Source organism: Cervus canadensis, chromosome 25 (assembly GCF_019320065.1).
Source record: "Cervus canadensis isolate Bull #8, Minnesota chromosome 25, ASM1932006v1, whole genome shotgun sequence".
In the NCBI taxonomy this organism is placed as follows: Eukaryota; Metazoa; Chordata; class Mammalia; order Artiodactyla; family Cervidae; genus Cervus; species Cervus canadensis.
The window spans coordinates 29927811-29946762 of record NC_057410.1 but is presented as its reverse complement, the minus strand read 5'-3'; the positions used below and the strand labels follow the sequence as shown (position 1 = coordinate 29946762).

The 18952-nt window shown below is 43.7% G+C and overlaps 1 protein-coding gene across 5 annotated transcripts in view; it reads left to right on the top strand.

Moving 5' to 3' along the window:
• The window catches only part of CBX5 (chromobox 5), a 34544-nt gene extending 20386 nt beyond the window's left edge, over positions 1-14158 (top strand). For 4 of the 5 annotated variants that reach the window (XM_043446201.1, XM_043446204.1, XM_043446202.1 and 1 more), the window contains 3 exons: positions 564-750; positions 3999-4099; positions 5760-14158. In XM_043446201.1, coding sequence (XP_043302136.1) covers positions 564-750; positions 3999-4099; positions 5760-5910 — 439 coding nt within the window. In that variant the 3' untranslated portion in view covers positions 5911-14158. The remainder of the gene's footprint in view (positions 1-563; positions 751-3998; positions 4100-5759) is intronic. The other variant, XM_043446205.1, reaches the window with a different exon arrangement.
• Positions 14159-18952: the final 4794 nt, after the last annotated feature.

Below are 18952 nucleotides of genomic sequence, written 5' to 3'. Positions count from 1 at the left end.
GAGTTGTGCAACCATCAGCATAGGCCAGTTTTAGAACATTTCCATAACCTCCCCAAATTCCCTTGGATGTGTTTGTATTTAATTGCAAGTCCTAGCTGCAAGGAACTACTGATCAGCTCTCTGTTTTTCAATGTCTTTCCTAGACATTTCATATAAATGGAATCAGACAGTGTATGGTGTTTTGCATCTGTTTCGTTTTAATTTAGCACAGACATGAAGTTCTTCCATGTTGTAGCATATATTTTAGTATTATGTTCCTTTTTTGTTGCTGAATAGTATTTCATTGTATGGATATACCATATTATGTTTATCTATTCATCAGTTGGTAGGCATTTGAATTGTTTTCTGTCTTTGACTACTAAAATGCTGCTATAATTGTGTGCAAGTTTGTGTGTGTGTGTGTGGATATATTGGGTAGATTTCTAGAATCAAATTTATTATCTCCTTTAAGCATAGGGATTCTATTCCTTTTTGCCTATTTGTCTTCTGTAAAGTAAGGTATTGGATTCCCTCCTACCCCAAAACTTCATTTCTTTCCTTTTTTCTCCATTCTTCTTGCCCAGGGAGCACAATACTTGGGAACCTGAGAAAAACTTGGATTGCCCTGAGCTAATTTCTGAGTTTATGAAAAAGTATAAGAAGATGAAGGAGGGTGAAAATAACAAACCCAGGGAGAAGTCTGAAAGTAACAAGAGGAAATCCAATTTCTCAAACAGTGCTGATGATATCAAATCCAAAAAAAAGAGAGAGGTAAGCTTTATTTCTCCTCTCCTCCCCCACCCCCCAACTCTTCTGCTTCCCGTGCTTCCTCCTCGCTCCAAGGCAAGAAAGGGGGACACTGTTTTGGTTATTTTTATTCTAAGGATGGCCTGTAAGGTAAATTGTTGAATGAAAGAGCTTTCGGAGAGTTTTGTTGATCCACTACAGCGCCCCCTCCTGGCTGAGTAAGGAATGTAATATGTGTCGGCTGAATTGTGTTAAGGTGACAAAATTAAATCCCTGTAAAACATTCAGCCACTCTGTGCCTTTTTCATGAATAGGTGGCTGAGTTGTCTTACGGAGAGTCTTTTGTGAATTTTTTAGGGATAGAAAGAAGCTTTAAAATATCTACCACTTTTTTCTTTTATTCCAAAGATAGCACTTAACTTTAACCCTTTGTATTCTTTCTTTTTTAATTCAGGTGAAATCACATAACATACAATTAACCATTTTATTTTATTTTTAAATTATTTATTTATGGCCACACCAACACATGTGGGATCTTAATTCCCTCACCAGAATCAAACCCACGCCCCCTGCATTGGAAGTGCATAGTCTTAACCACTGGACCGTCAGGGAAGTCCCCAATTAACCGTTTTAAAGTGAACAGTTTAGTGGCATGTATAGTCTCTCTTGATCCTGTTGTATTTTTACATACTTCAAATAAATTAATTTTCATCTTCCTTTTGAATCTTTATTGTTCAGTTTTGAAAATGTGTTTATGAAATTTTGGTTTGATTCAGTTATTTTAATCCTTCTGATATTTAGCTCTTAAGTAACTAGCCATAAGCACTGTTACTGTCTTTTTTTCCTCGTCTATGTCTTTTCCATCTGTGCATATGTGTCTCCACCCCCCCACCCCCACAGCTTCCATTGCTTTCATTAATTTCAAGGTTGTGAAGTCTTTTGTGGTAAAGGATATATCATACACTTAAAGTTTAATACAATAAAAGTGTAGGTCTGCTTCTGAATCTTCTAGCATCCCTGCCGTAAGCGTCCATATTTATCTTCATTCTCCTTGGATACCCGTCTTGCTAGAGCATTAGTTCTCAGCCCTGGCTGCATATTAGACTCATGGCAGGGGGGCAGGGGGTTGTTTCAAAAGCCTCCTGTGCCCAAGATGCACTCCAGACCAATAAAATTCAGATTTCTGTGGGTTGGACCTATGCATTAGTATTTTCTAGAGACTTACACAGGTGATTCCTGGTCTCCAGAGGAGAGAAAATGGGAGAACAGCTTTCCAAAAAGAATTGAAATAAGAGTGAAAGATTGGAGGCTGTCAGTGAAAGTGGACTCTAGTATTTTGTTTGTTTCCCTGATTAATTTTATTTTTTGCAGGCTTATTCTTTAAAACTGCCCTATTCTGGTGAGGTGTGTATATCATTATGATATCGCGTACTAGTAAATAATTTGAAAATGCCTTCCCTTCTCTAAGGAGCCAAGACTTGGCTCTGTCTTTCTTTTTACTTTTTTATTAGTCCTTTGTATTTTGGTTCTTGTCATTTGATGCATATTCTAGCTAAGTAAGGAGACCAAGAAACAACACAGCATGACTTCTGTAGCCATTTTTGACATATAGTGTGACTTCTGTAGCCATTTTTGACATATAGTGTGTATTTCCTCAACCTAAGGTTTCTGTTCTTTTAAAAAGAACTACTTTTAAAAAGGAGTGGTCTGGGGGAGGGGGCAAAAAAAAAAAGGAGCAATCTGACTTTGAGACACTGGCCAGTGCAGTTTCCTTCTAGGCCAGGTTTTGATGCTGCCGACCTTGAAAACTACCCCCCCACACACATGTCCTTTACATTGTAATGTTCACCTGGGGCCCCTGGCAGCATTCTCAGCAGTGCTGATGGCTGTCATGTAGGCAGCTGGGAAGATAGGTGATTGTATATTTTAAAGGTGCAGGAGGGGATTTCGTTTCTTTCTTTAGACCACTGCAGAAGAAATTTGTTAGTCGGCATTATGCCTGATTTAAGATTACTGCCTGTGTGATGATTTTAGCATTTTCCTCGCCTCGGCTCCTTTTCAGCAGCTTGAACATTTTTCTTCTCTTCCCTCCCTATGTGGCAAACTGTTTTCAGCCGCCAGCTATGATTTACGACTTGGTTGCTGTGCCAGCATTCCAGCTGTGAGCAGCTGTGTGCACATCTGGGAACCTCCTCCCTTTAAGCGCCCCAAAAGAGGCTATGCTTTTGAGCCTGTATGTCCCCTGATTCATGCATGGGATTTCCTGCTCAGTACGGGTCCTGGTATCTTTGGGACCACCTGGATGCTGAAGGCTTTGTATCTCTCAGAAGAAAGCAAGGTGAATGGCAGATCAGAGATTTTATCACGAAAATCAGACATTGGCGATTTAGTTCATTTGGGTAGTCTTTCTAAGTCTTTTTTGTGTTACCATTAGATAAGCTGGCATTATCTTCCATAGTAAGGTTGTTTAAATTACCTGGTTTGTATAAAATTTCACCATTTTCCTCTCACCAGTGCCGTCACACCTGAATCAAATCCTGTGCTCCTTATCTAGATTGCATGACTGCAATTTGACCAAGTTTGAATAATCCCCTACAGAATTTTTTTGTTTTAAATCCCTCTCCAGTTTACTCTATAAAGCTAACGACCTATCTCCATCAGGAGGGGACAGGCACAGATCAGGGCCTCTTCCCCAGTGCATGGGGATTATAGTATGTGATCTCTGAAAGAAATTTGCTATTTTACAGTAGTTCTTTGAATCCCTTCTTAATCATTGTTCATTTGTAAGTACAGATGGCTATGCAAAAAGAAGTATTAAAAATACTGGTCAGTGTTAGGTGAACTGAAAGTCCAGAAAACAAAGATTGAGAAGTGGTATACTTGAAGTTTATAAAATGAAAAAGGATTTAGTTTACCTGGACTTGTTTATCATCTGAGAAGCAAGTTTAAGGATATTAGATTAGGGGATGAGAGGAGTTCCTAGATGATGACTCCAGAATATTTAAGGGATATTAAGCAGTTTTAGGCGCCACTCCCAATCCTTAGACCGAATACTAGAAGGACAGCTGCATCTTCCTGCAAAATAGCTCTTAGCATCTCTGTTACTGGCTGACCCAGTATTGTATTTCTGAAGTTCTAAGAACTTCATGAATTGAGTGACAAAAATGGTATCCAGTAATATTAACTTAGGTTGTGCTTTGTTGAGCTGAGAAACAGGGAGGTTTTTTACTCTTACTTCCAAGCTATAACCTTTCTTTATCTTCTGTTTATAGCAGAGCAATGATATCGCTCGGGGCTTTGAGAGAGGACTGGAACCAGAAAAGATCATCGGGGCGACAGATTCCTGTGGTGACTTAATGTTCCTAATGAAATGGTGAGAGAGATTGGGCCTCCCTCTGCAATTGTGTTTCTTTACGGTGACTTGAATTCATGTGGAAGACTGAGTATTCCCCAGCTAAGAATTCTGATAGTCAGGGATCTAAATTTTTAACTGATATCCGCTGTCAGTATTAAATGGGAATTATGGTTCAGAGTGGATTTAAGATTGTAAAACTTTGGTATTAAGCCAAATTACATTAGCCCACATACCAGAAAATGGTAGAATTGAGGTAGGAAACATATAAACATGACCTAACCATTTATTTACACAGTTCTGAATCATTTACCGTTACACCATGAGCCTGTGGCCATGGGACAGAAATTGAGTGAGGCTTTCTGCCACCACTGAAGACCAAGACTGCTGAATAATGTCTAAAAGAGAAAACTAATCTTAACAAAAAGCATTAAGGATAATACTAGCCAAAGCACAAGTTATTTCATCCGGTGGAGGGAATAGCTCTTAGAGGAAAGTGTAGTTACTTCCCCTCAGCTTGGTTTCTTAAAGACAGAGTGATTTATGGTGTAGCCCCACTACCTCTCTGTTTCCAAGTGTTCTGGCTTGTGATTTAAGTTTGATTTAAGCAGGGTTCCTGCTACAGTGCCACTAAGGAAGCTAATTACCTTAAAAGTTGGATAGTCAGGAGGTTTAATATTTTATCTGATCGAAATTTTGCTGGTAAATTACCCAGAAGCCTATATTTGAAGAATCACTATAATCTGTCCAAAGTCAGGAGCTGTATTGACTGCTTTTCCCACTTATCCATATGTGGAACTTAACGATTTACATTCACATATTAACTAGCTTTTTCCACCATAATCCAAATTTGGGTAGCTGCTCTAAGCTGTGTGTTTTCCCCCTCCTCTTCCTACCCATAATGCTTACCTCCATGAGTTCAGCATCTCCATTTTCTAGAAAAGGAGTTAGGTGGAGGGGGAAAAAAAGGAGTTAGTTGTCTTTTCCCACATCTCAGTGGAATTTTAATTAAAAAAATTTTTTTTTTCTTGATTTGGAATCCTGGTTAAGGAACTTGCTAGATTTTTGTTGTTTTTGTTACGCTGGATAGTAAAGCAAGTGTAACTTGGGTAATTGAAATTTGCAGCTAATTACTGCATTTCATTTTAGTGACTAGGTTTTACATTCTTTGCTGACTTAAATTTGTATTTTCTTATTGTTCCAACCTACAGTTCTGACCAAAAGGATGAGTGTTTAAAAAGTCAAGAGATGAGCAGGGTTAGGACCCTTTCATGATTCAGATGATCCAGAAACTGGATTGAGCAATTTATGCGTAATCAATAGGACTGAATGTAGCTTTGATTGTGTGTTCACTCACATGCTTATACACACAAATAAAACTTATGAGAGCAGAATTTATATAGTAGTTTTAATTTTCAGCCTTTTAATTAAACCCGCTATGTGTTCCATCTATTCTAGCTGAAGACTTCTGTTTCTTCCTGATGTAGTAGTTAAATGATGTTTACTAACAATTTGATTCACTGACTTAAGTTTCTCCTTGAAATCATGGAGCCGTTAGGATCCTTTTCCCTTTGATGGAGAGGAAATTAAGTCAGCTAATTCATAATTCAGTAATACAAACCAGTGTTTGGACAGACTGTCATTCTTCCTCTCTTCTAAGTCTCATATTCTTTCTTTCCAGGAAAGACACAGATGAAGCAGACCTGGTTCTTGCAAAAGAAGCTAATGTTAAATGTCCACAAATTGTGATAGCATTTTATGAAGAGAGACTGACGTGGCATGCATATCCTGAGGATGCGGAAAACAAAGAGAAAGAAACAGCAAAGAGCTAAAGGAGGGGGTGGTCTCTGTCATTTCTCTTTGTACATAATACATTCAGCTCCCTGCCTCCTCTCCTTTCTACCCATCCCCTTCTATCCTAAACACATCCATAAAAAATGTGCTTATCACTGTGCTCCACAGGAGAAATGTTGGTATTGGTTCTCTTGTAACATAACTGATGGTCTGATTCATGATAAGTGTCTCTCTGTGAAGACCAGGCATTTACATACTGTGTGTAATTCCCAGCATTTTTTCCTTTGCCCTACTCTCTTCCTTCTGCTCCCCTGTGACCTCAAGATGAATTTTAACTTTTTAATCACCTTAGAGTCTTGATCTTTTCAGGGTTGGTTGCTTTTTAGGTGGGGGATTTTGTTATAATGATGTTGAACTTTGGTTTCTTGCTTTGGCTCTTAGAACATGTTGATGACCAGCTAGCCTTTGTTTTGAGATGTTGGGATGGAAAAGATGTTGCCCGTCTTTTTAAAAAGCCAATAGCAACTGCCTACCTGTTGGGGCTTTCCCAACCTCATTCAGCTCTACCCAGGAGAATACAGGGTTCCTGATGTGATCTTCTGGGCCGCCCTGTGTCGTTCATCCTCACCATCCTCCCAGAAGAGTGGCATCCTTTGGAGGGCTTGAAATTTTACATTCAGATTTGTCAAGGCACTCCTTCTACCCCCAGGACTTTTGGCCTTATTTCTTAGCAGTCCCTGATTCGGCTTCTGCAAGTTGGTGAAGTCTGTTAGAAAATGACAAGATTATTAACTGGAAATTTGTAGCTATTAGTACATGAGGATGATGGGGTAGGATACAGTTGTCTTTACTATCACGTTTGGCATGTATGTGTTACTTCCTTCCATCTCTCCCATTTGGATTATATATTTACGTAGGTGTGAGTGACTGCCTGGTGCTTGTGCCAAGGTGCTAGGCACCCTCCAACCCTGCCAATTTTTGTGGCCTCCCAAAGCAGTCATGTTACCAAAGAGGCTTCAGACTTCTCAGTGGACCCCACTTTCCCCTCCACGCCATTATTTTCAGTGGGGAATTCTTGGAGGGGAGCCACTGGCCACAGTATCAATTTTAAATATTCATAGCATTTATAATCATAAATTCCTTGCTTTGTTGACTTCTGGATTTGCCACCAAGAGTCCCCAAAGTATTACTGCCCTTCCTTTTTTCCACCCTAAAACTCTTAGTTGGATCTTATTTTTTTTTTTTTTATTAGTTTCTGTGGAAGACTATCAACCTCTGAGAATGACAGGCCCCAGCATTAGCATGTTGACACAACCTCTCCCCAACTCAGCAAAGTATTTCTTTTTTGGCTTCTTCCTGCTTTGCCATTATGTTGAGAGGTTATTTTTCTGATTATTGCCTTCAGCCTTTGTTCCCCAAGAAACACCCTACTTCTCTTTTCCCTTTTTTTCTTGTAGTAAAAAGGGGCTAGAGAATCAAGACTAAAAGTAAGGAAATAGCAGGGTTTTGAGCATCCTTGTCCCAGCCTGAAGCTGAGGAAATAAGAATAAATGCTTGAAATAGCCTTAACTCTAGAGTTCACCAGCCATTGAGGTTGTTTTTGTGGTTGCTTTTGATTTTTAAAACATATAGCTGTCTGGCCAGGAGCATTCAACCATCTCTAGATTTTTCAGAGTAATGAGGGGAATGGAGAGATTGATCCAGTTCACAGATGAGCCAAATAATATGCAAATCATATACCCATTCATAGCATTTGTTAACATTGCTTCCCTGCTCAGCTGCTGATTGAATTCTGTGTGCTTGTATAAATTATGTCAAAGATTATACTGCACAGTTGAGAAGACAGCTGTTGCTGCAGTGACATGACAGACTGGAACAATGAAGCTTTTGGTTTTAGCCATCCAGGAAAATCCTTCTGAATGGTAATGTGATTGGGTGAGAACTCATAACCCACACCTCAAATGGGTAGGAGTTTGATCTCCATCTTCCTTAACTAAAGGAATTAGAGGCCTAGATCAAGCGCTGGATAATTGACAGCTGTTAGTACTTAATCTGATGGGCATCTGAAAGAAAGGATGGTCAGAAAAAGGTTTTTCATGCGAGTAACTAAGGATATCAATTAGGATGTGCTAGAACAGGACAAGAGCAGGCCAGAGTTGCTGAGGAGACCATCCGGGTCTCTTAATCTGCAGGTGGAGAAAATGACAGCTCATCCATGTAGCTAGTGTGTGTCTCCCAGGAGGAGTGGGCATGTAAACAGTACAGTGGCCACGTTTTTAGAGCGCAAATCTAGGCCATGGACAAAAAAAAACAGCCGAATTATTTGGTACTGAGATTGGTCTTGAGAAACCCGGGACACGTGGTTGCCAGGGTTATGGGTAATGTTTAAGACATTCATCAAAATCTGATTTCTTTCAACAAAAAACCCCCAGTATTGTCTTCTATTCATCACTGCTTTAATACTTTAGTTTTCACTCCATTCATCTTTTTCTGTCCACAGTTATTGAAATCAAGGTCTTATACTGTGTGCTGCCCAAACAACTTGTTCTCTCCCTGCCTATCCACAGCCAGTTCTGTAGGAATAGAGGGAGCCAGCCGCCAGTACTCATCTCAGCCCTTCAGGAGAAAGGAAACTAGACGCCTGCCCGTGCCTCCAGCATTTGGTTTGTCGAGTAGCTGTCCAGGCTCTTGGAGAATTGCAGCCTGAACAGAAACCTGCTTTCATTGGGCTTTCTCCTCTCAGAACAGTTAGTAGCCCTGGGCTAAGCACTCTTAAATACCTAGGTCTCAGGGGCTCAAAGTCTGTTTTTCCTGTGTTAGTCCTCTTTCAAAACATCTTCCTAATCCTGAGTTTCTTCTTGTAATCAGCATTCAAGGATTTCTCCTTCCACAGAATGTGGCAGAGCTGTGAGCAGCAGAGTCTACCAAGTCAGCATGGCTGCTTCTCTATGCCCCGGGCTGGACAGAAGCCCTCACGTTAAGATCAGCTGTTAGAGAATGTCAGCCCTGATGGAAGCACCCGTTTTTAACCTGGAGAGGGCCATATCATTTTTCCTTCTGCAGTCCAGTTTCCCTCTGCTCAAGGGAGCATTTGGATCTGTGGTGTTCTAACACTCGAAAGTTTAGATGGTTCTTGGCAGTCCCTCAGCCATATATCTGTACTACTTTTTATTGTTGAAGAAAAGTTGGTCTTGTTCTTGGGCAGTTTTCAATTATTCTTAACTCTTTGTTCCTGTGCTGTAGCCTCCCTGCAGTTCAATTTCCTTATCTTTAGGCCAAATCCTGGGGCTTGGGGGAAGGTGCTTGTGATTTTCATCTTGTGATTTGGCTGGATCTATTTTTAGCCCAGCTTACCTAAGGTGCACAGGGGTTGGAGGGATCCATGTTTGGGCCAGCGAGTGATTGTCTTTGCCCTTAGGGTTTGAATTCTGGGGCCTAAAATAAGATCACGGTGACACAAGAACCTCAGGAAGGGTTATGTCATTGGATTTGAGATGTGGAAATGGTTTCTTACAAACAAGGTCAAAGAAAAAGCTCGTTTAGCACCCATAACTCCATCCTTTTGGTTTAGGTTTTTAGAGTGAAGGTTAAGAGTGCTGAGATGTGTACTATTGTAATTAGACCACCAAGCAAGCATACCTGTCAGGGCAGAGAGAGGAAAGGTCTGAACCCAGTGTATTTATTCATTTTGGCTCTACCACTAATCATAAAAGTTACGTTTTTCAAAAACGGGGGTGTTACCTGGCTTGCCCCTAAAAGCATATGCTCAGAATTGGGCCCCCCACCCGCCCAGTTAGTCACTGGATTTGTATTGAGCTGTCCAGTTCCCGTCACATTAGTGTACATCAGCATTTACTTCATTCAATGGACAGTTTTTTGTCCCTGGGGATGCAAAGTTCAAAAAGATGCAGTCCCTGACCTCAATTTTCATACCGCTGCATAGTGTAATAAATGTTATAAATGGGCACCTATTTTATATTTGGGGGCAGAGACCACTGGTTGGTGTAGTTTGTGGTTCTAGAGTAGTAGGGTGATGGTTAGGTTCATGTGTAGAAAAGATCTGTGACCTTGGATGAACCAAGGTAACTGGCCATAGATGAACTGCAAGGGTTTGTTTTAGCCCAGAAAGTAAAGATAACAGGTTTAGTTAGAAATGCTACTCCTGAGAGAGAACAACAGGTTAAGTGGGGGTTGACAACCCCTGGCTTTGGTCCCTAGGTTCTTTGCTGAAGTATTTAATAGTATAGTTAATCCTTACTTGTGGAAAGCATCAACTGTGTTGCAGAGCCAGTTTTGTGTTGTTACTTCATCGTAGATTCTGTAAAATGTATTCCTTGCTGATCAAGAGTTGCTCACACCCTTTTCAGTTTCTCATCCTTTTTGAAGGAATTAACATGAGGCTGATTTGGAGCTTAAAACAGGGACATACTTTCCAATGACAAAAGATGTGCTGAAAAGGCGGCTTGGGCCCATCTGGTGACACCTGGGCCTCTGTTCTGGACATTGTAGTTTTATTTCACGCTGCAAGATGGTGATTTCTAAGCAGATGCTTTGGTCAGTTATGCGGAAGCCTCCCAGAAATACATGTGACCTGGAGTTTTGGACTTAATCTGTCTGGGGAGGTCCAGGGTGAGGCCGAGCCATGCTAAGAAAGCCATGTTAAGAAACAGTCTGACCTTAAGCAATGTCCTAGTTCTGACCATGTGACCACAGGAAAAATGATACTTTTCTCTGCATGCATAATTGAGAATTGGATAATTGAAAGTTGACTTAAAGGTGAAGGTTCTTTGGATAGCTTCATAAAAATTCTAGTTTCTTTTTGCTTGCGCTGAATTTCTTGAATTTTAAACTACCTCATCTTGTCTTTTTAGAGCTTCTTCAGTTTGTTGTTGCCACTTTAACATCGTGCTTTACTCTGACTGTTTTCTCAGATAGAATATTTCCTCTTTGTTGAGAGCATGTTTTCTAGCCTTCTGTTCTGATCCTCATTTCACCTAACATCTCATGTTGCTCCTCTGTCAGAGAAATGTTTTAAGATAGTTTAAAATCCTGGTTCATTGGAATAAAGTGATCCTCCTGCTATTTGTCTCTGAGGTCAGTAAGAGAAGGAGTTAAAACAAGGTGGTAGGGGAGGGGACAGACCCTGCACTGGAGGCAGCCAACAAGGGAAGAGCCATTAATTAAGACAATTTCAAAGTCAACTGATTGTGATCATTAATGTCACAATAGATCAAAACCTAATTATCACATCCTAGGTAAGAGCCATCAGTATTAATCAGAAAATCTAATAGGAAACTATTATCAAGAAATTAGGCCAAATTGAATGCAGTGAACGTTTTATCTTGTCATTCTCTCTCCTCTCCTTTTTCTCTTTCTCTTTTTTAATTTGGTGATGTCCCCTGGCATTGATGAGTGTGACCCTCACAGTTGACCCAGGCCCCAGTGGCCAGTTTGTCATGCTTTTTGAGGAATTCTAATGCAGACTGACCCTGAACTGTCACTGCTGCTTTAATCAGTCTTGAACTTTCTCATCACCTGGACTTACCGAGTGTGATCAGCAGTCAATGAAAAAAGGTTTTTATTTAGGTCTTGAAGTGGTTGGTCCTTCCTGGAACTAGAGTCTCTCTGGTGAACGTGATACTGTAGTGTGTTAACTCACTGTTTGAGCTTCTGATGTATGTAGGATCCTGTTGCTTTGGCTACTGCAAGTGGGTATGGAGGAAAGGAGGTGCTTCCTGCCTGGAGATTCTTCAAAAAGACTTTAGAAGATGTCGAGTGTCATCATATCACGGCACTTTTAAAGGTTCAAGTCAGTGTTTTGCAGTTTCCAGTAGCTTACAAGTTAATTGTAAACCAGGACTGGCTGTGGGTTTAGTTTAGTTTATCCCCTAGTTTTAGGATAACAGTCAGTGATTTCTACCAGAATCCAGTATAAATCCAAAGGGGGTGGGGATATGTTTTTCTTTTCCCTTTTGTCAAAGATTTAGGCCTCTGGCAGGAGGTAGGAATATTACTAGAGTCTCTGACTAGTTAATAGACATCACTTCATACCACTTCGTACCCTCTCCCTAAATGGAAAAATAAGTGTCACCATCTGTCTCTTTCATCTTGAACTGATGTGAAGATACCACAACTCCTGAGGTTGAGCTGAGGCAGAAAGGGTGGAAAGCTGCCACCCCTGGGTGTCATGGGGGAAGGACGAGTGGCAGCAGCTGGTTGGTGCCAAGGTTCCCAGGGGAGCCTGTAGAGAAAGTTGCCACTGCCGTTGCTGGCCTTTCCCCACCAGCGTGGAGCTCAGAGCACTCCCCACTGCCACTGAAGAAGTGGTTCTTGGCGTTCTGCTTGAGCGTGGTCTTGCTTCATTCTGAATTTCAGGATTTGGGTTACTCAGTATAGAACTTTGAGAAGTCAGTGTGACTTAGTCCTTCATGTCTTATGATAAACTGAGTATTTCTTTATAAAAGAATTCATGCCCTTAATGTTTGAAGTGTAACTTTATTTTCAAAACACCCATTAATGCATGACTTTCAGAAGTAGTTTGTTTCTTCTCCAAGACTCCTTGTGTTATGCTGGATAAATAATAGGCCATCAGTTAATACTTGAGGGTTGATTGAGTTCATCTGGTTTGCAGAGTGAGATGTGCCTACCGACTTCTTTTGCTCTCAAGTGCACTCTGAGAAAAAAAATGCTCCAGGGTGTGGAACAAGAATTGAGTGGATGTTGACTGTGTGCCAAGCTCCTCCACTGATTCACAATGGCTGACCTTGGGCAAGTCACTCCTTTCAATGCCTCAGTTCCCCATCTGTCAAATGGGGGTAATAATTCTGACCTACCTCACAGGGGTGTCGTGAGGCATTGTAAATCACAGTTGACAGAATACTTAAGGGTCCTCCATGGAGGATGCCTTGAGCCGAAGTCTAGGTTTTGTCCTCACTGAGTTGTCCCAAGGCTGGAACTACTTAGTGACCTCGGCAAGTTCTCTGCCCCCCACCCCTCATCAAAGCTGCTAGTTCAGATGTTGACAGTGTTTTCATGAATGAGTCTTCATAGTCCAGACTTAACTTAGGATGTTACGGGGCACGGCACTCAGTATTTCTGTCTTGCATCCACAAAAAGAAGCTTGTTTGAGACCTGAGAGCATTGGATTAAGGAGTCGGCTGCTGCTGCTTGTTTCTCTGCAGGTTGGGAGTTAAGGCTTGGAACATAACTGGAGCTGTCTCAGGAGCGAAGTACACACCGTGGGCGTGCTTTATGTTCTCACTCCCTGAACTGATCCCAGGACATCTGGGTCACCACCTCTTCTAGACATCTGTCCTCCAGCCTCCGCCTCCCCGTAGGAACCAGCTGGTTCAGTAAACATAACTGCTTCCTCCATCCCCCACCAAACAAAGAGCCACAGTAGAAGGTTTTTTTTTTTTCCTAGAGACATGATTAACACTCAGAATTGGGCATTGATACTCCTGAGAGCTTCATCCAGTTCACTGTTTTCAGCATCTGTCATCTCTGTCAGTGTCCACAGTCTGAACCTGACTGACCTTTTTTCCTTCTGGTTTGGGAAAACTTTCGGACACTATCTGCCCAGGTGTGGGCTCAAGAGCCTTACTCTCCATCTCAGTCCAGGGGCTCAGCCGGCTCCTCTTCTTCCCAACAGGGCTCTTTCTCTCCCTCTCCTTGGCCCTAGATGTGTAACCCACGAAAAAGCACAAGGTCCTGGCCCCTTGCTGCAGTCACATTCCAGTTCTTGGTGTTTTGTGAACTCCTCTGTTCACCGCGCCGGCAGCACCAGGCGGTTCTGGGGAGGCCTGGAGGGTGGAGAGAGCACCACCTGCCATCCTGCCAAGTAGTCAGGAGCTGATTTGCCCGCAGCCCACAGGCTTTCCCACCCCTTCCCACAGGATGGGCTCCGAGAGACTTCAGGAGCTGGGTTTCTTTAAGCACTCAGTACCATCCTGAGCAGCAAAACAAATCACACTTTGTAGCCAGATTTCTGAATGGAAAAATGGGAAATTGAATTCTCTATGGACCTTTTTGATTTGTGGGGGAGTTTTGGTTGTGTTTCTTGGTTATATTTCAGCCAAACATGTCTGCTTTTGATTTTTTTTTTTTTAGGATAAGTGATATATATATATGTTCGCCTTTTAAATGTAAATGTTTCAAAGTAGGCAATTTACGTGTTTCCACACCTGACATCTGATGCAGACCTCATTCTCTCCCCCCTTCCGCCCACCCCCTTTCCCTCTTTTCATACTCTTGTATTGGTTCTAATAAATGGTTGCTTTTCAAGTATGGATCCTGAGTGGTGGTTTGAAGATGTGGGTCTTACCCTCCTTCCTTAATTTGGTCTCAAACGTCAGCCAGTAGCAGCACATGGATTTCTGAAAGAGCTGGGAGAAAAGGGCTTTTTTCTAAGCATTCTTGGTCTCTGACTTTCTGCAAACAACCACAGGGTGGCGGGAGCCTGTGGGAAAGAGAAAGCATACCCTGTTCCTTCCTTCCCTTAACCCCTTCAGATTCCATGCCTTCCTTCTGAGTAGAGCTCCTGTCTGCTCCAAATGACTGGAAGAATAAACATTAACCTTTAGGGACCCCTAGAAAAGTCAGCTCCTAGTTCCTGAATTTGTGGAAAACCACATGGACAAACAGGCTTGAAAATCCCAATACATGTGAGTTTATAAATATGATCTTTTTGATTTGCTTCACAAATACCAAAGGAATTGAGCACCCAATGATTGTGGGGCATGGTGGGGGGTGAGGGGCAATTGGAAGTTGGATTAGAAAGGAAACAGATAATTAAGCATTTGCTGGGTAATGTAAGCCTGTCGCAGTTCTGAATCTCAGGAACATGGGCAGAACCTCAGGGGCAAGAAGTGAAGACAGAGGGATGCCAGAACCCAGACATCCTCCCACTGAGAGGCGCCTCCTCTCTTTTTCCACCATCTCTTATCTGCAATTCTCCCTCCTGTTTTCCCTTCTTGCTGCTGAGTTATAGGGTCTCCCCAGTCTAATCTCGTAAAGTCTTATGAAGACATCTGTAGGTTGGCTGGTTTAATGGTCCATGACCTCATAAACATGGGACAGGAGAGCCATTTGGTCCACTTCAGAGCCAGACCCTTCTGGACATTATTTATTTCCTACCTCTGAAGCTGGGGACTGCTTGCCCCCTTCCCTTTCCATCTCTTTCTAGTTCTCTCACCATCACGCCACTTTATTTCTGCCTTGGGCCCGTCAGAAAGCACGACTCCGGAGTTTTGACACTCGCTCCCACTCCTGAACAGCCGTGTCTGGGTTTTGTTTCCCTCCGGTGTGTCGGGGTTTGCCCGCCCCGCACTCAGCGAAGCTCTCCGCCGCTCATCACTCTTCTCCCGGGAACCCTGGCCCTCAGCATGCCGGATGAGGTTTCGGCCGGCCGGCCAGGCACGCCTCCCCCTTTGTCTCCACTGAAGGCCTGCGGAGCTCGCAAAATCAATGCAGCCCCGACAGCCTGGGGAAGATGGAGGGCCGCCGCGTGGGAGTCTGTGCTTAGCTGGATGACTTGAGTGCATAGCTTGAAATCGCCCTGTTAAGAGCAAGCAGCCCCCCAGGCAGCCTCCCGCTTTTGGAAGGAAGTGAGAGGGGGCCCCCAGAGCCCCCGTGCTGGGAGCCGCTGGTGTGTGCAGAACGCAGCCCGTTACAGCCTGTGGATAGGCCAAGAGGCTATCCAGGCCTGGCGTGTGACCTGTGGTGGTGGGTGGGGGTCAGATAAGGCAAAGCCTGGCCAACTGGTGTGTGAGCACACCACGTGGGCACAGTATGGAGGGTAAAGTGGGAGGGAGAACCCACATAGACTCGCCTGCATAAAGTTGTGAACCTGGTGAAGGAAGACACCCGAATGCAAGGTTGTTTCCTCCTCCCAGGGTTCTCCTGCTCCCCCAACCCCCCAGCTGTAACATCTTGCTTTCCAGGTGCCAGTTCCCTCCTCTTGCAGCTTCTGTCTTTATTTGTGCCTCGGTGTTTTTTATGGTTTCTCCCTTTTGTCTACTCCATCGTGTGTGTTTTTCTCTTTCTTTGTCTTTTTTTTTTTTCTTCTCATTTCTGGTCTCTACCCGCCATGTTCTCTCCACCCCCTTCAAAGTCCATAAGCAGCCTCAATTTGGACATTTAATTTCAACCCCATCAAATTATTATCTTTCTTGCAACAACCTGGGACTCTTTATGAGCTCTTTCTACCCCACGCCACTGCTGGAAACAGGTGCATCTCTTTCTCTGTATAATGTGGTGGCCCCCACTCCCTCCCACCCCCCAGAATGGGAGAGGCGATGCCGGCTCCGCGGCCTCATGCCTCCTCTCAGCAAAGCCTTGTGCGATCATTTGGTTATGAGCCAAGGAGAGAGAAAGAGCTGCTGAGAATTGAGCTTGCTGATAAATATGGGGGCTGCTGAGATGAAAAGGTTTGGGGTTATTATTGCACCCTTTCCTCTCTCCCCCTCCACCCCTTCCTCCTGCTGCTGCTCTCTTCTGGGGAAGGAAGCTGGTGAGGAGCGGAGGCACTGGCCACAGCTGCTGCAGCTTATGAAATTCTGCTTCTCCATCTGCAGCAAGGGTGGGGGCGGGGCAGATGAGCTCTGCCAGGAGAGGTGGGGGGCAGGGATGCTGAACCCCCTGCCTGGGCTGTGCAGGAATGTGATGGACCACTCCTGCTACTTCAAGACCATGCAGCACCTCTTCTCGAAGCCTGTTTCCGCCTTACTTCTCAGCCCCGACTGTAACCTGCTGCTGCTTTCCATTTCAACTCTCCCGGCAAGAACTGGGAGAGTCAGCTCCCAGAGACCTGGAGCTGACCGGGCTCTGGCATCTGTCACAGCCCCCCTGCCTCTAATCCCTGTCTCGCTTCTCCACTCCAGTCTGCATCTAGAGCTGGGAGCTGGAGGGGATGGAACTGCCACTTTGATCCTGGGTGAGAGCAGGGGCTGTCTGTTCCTCAAAGGTGTTGTTGGGGAGGATGCAGGCACGTCCACTCCTGGACTAGGACACCGCATCTCTCCACGTGTTCACCCTTCCTGCCTCTCCTCCACCACCTGACCCCCTGACTTTTTCTCCTGTTCGTCACCTGCTGTCACTTTCTGCTTTTCCCTTTTAAAATCATTAAAAAAAATTTTCCCCCTTTTTTCTCTCCTTGTTCTTTTATTTTCATGTTACTAAGAGTAGACAGTAAGAGGGCTTGAGCGAAGGGGTTGAGAGAAAATGAAAAGTACATTTTTTCCCCCACTTCTCCTTTGGAGGAATGGGGAAGAGTATCACCTGTTTTCCTTTTTCTGGGGATTGGAGCATCTCTCCACCCTCAGCCCTTCTGATTTTCTCAGCAATGATGTCTAAAACAGGGATTCTTAACCTTGAAAAACCATTTCTATTTTTATTGGTTTCTTTATGATTTTGTAGGGGAGAAAAAACCTTACCATCCCTACAAAGTCAATTCATTGTGTGGTATTTTTCTGTGAGAATTTTTAAAATAATAACTTCTGAGAATTTCATAACCCTCCTTGAGATGACTAGAGTCTCGGGTGTTGTAACCAGTCTGGAAAACACTGATCTTTAGTGTCCAGCTAAACCAATTGGATACTTATTTCTGTATGAATTTGTTGCAGCCTTTCATCATGGGAGTAAAAACTTTCTTCCTGGGGGACTCCTGTTGCCCCATTTATCAGTTTAGGGGATCAAGGGCAAGTCAAAACAGTTCTCAAATTCCTGCCCTAACGCCAAAAGGCCAGCCCAGCCTGCCTTGTAGAGGGAGGTGAGGGACTGTCATCTGATCTCTCATCCTCTCCCTTTATTTCACCCCACGCTTTTTTCACTCATTGCAAATCTGAGGGTTTGGATCAGAGGTTTCCGGTTTGGATTAAGGAGCTGGGTTAGGCAGGATTGGGGAAGAACTTGCAAGCTTGGATTGGAGGAGGTGGAACAGGGGAGGGAGGGCGGGAGAGAAAAGGGGGTACAAGGATGTCCCCGTGAAAGACTGGGAGACCAGAATTAAAGGAGGAAGGATGGGAGAACGGAGGCTTGGAAAACCATGACGTGCTGGGGGCATGTGCGCATGCGCGCGTGCCCTACCACAGATAGGAGGAGCGAGAACGCTCACCGCGGAGCCTGCAAGGCCCTTCAAGACTGAACCCTCTGCGTCCAGGCATAATATATTCTCCTTCACCCGATGCAGCGGGCTGGAACTTTACTTCTGAAGAGCTCTGGGCAGTGAATCAATGTAGTGTTTACTCTCATGTGTCCTGAGTTAGAATCATCTTTGCTGTGGACTGGATGACCGCCCAGAAAATCTAGAGACTGTTTTAAATTTGGAACGCCCTTCTGCATCCTGAATGACTTCATTTTCCACCCTGGTGTAGGAGGTGGAGTGCCTGAAGTCCTGATATTTCTTCCTTCAATGCCCAGTTTTGCTTCCAGCATCCCAGGAAGCGTCTGAGAGGAGTGTGTTGGGTGCGGTGGGATGGCTGTACAGGGGTCCCATTGACTGAAGGCAAGGTCTGCTAATGTGCATTAGTGATTTCTCAGAACAAAATAGTTGTTGCTATCCCCCCCAAAATAGATCAGGCAAACAGCTCCCCTTTTGCCACCAAGGAATCGGCAGGTCTGTGTGTGTATGAGAGTTGAAGGGGTGTGTTAATTTGAGTATAATCAATCCTGAATATTCATTGGAAGGACTGATGCTGAAGCTGAAGCCCCAATACTTTGGCCACCTGATGCGAAGAACTGAGTCATTGGAAAAGACCCTGAAACTGGGAAAGATTGAAGGCAGGAGGAGAAGTGGATGACAGAGGATAAGATGGTTGGATGGCATCACTGACTCAATGGACATGAGTCCAGGAGGTGGTGATGGACAGGGAAGCCTGCTGTGCTGCAGTCCATGGGATCACAAAGAGTCGGACACGACTGAGCGACAGAACAACAATTCTGAATATATGTTTTTGCTCATTTGAATATGTTAAATTCCATGGAGTCCCAGTTGAGTCACTCTAATGGAGGGAATGCAATGGCCTAGGTAATTCAGGGAGAAGATCATCCCCAAACCCTTTATGAATATGGTTGAGAGGTGCT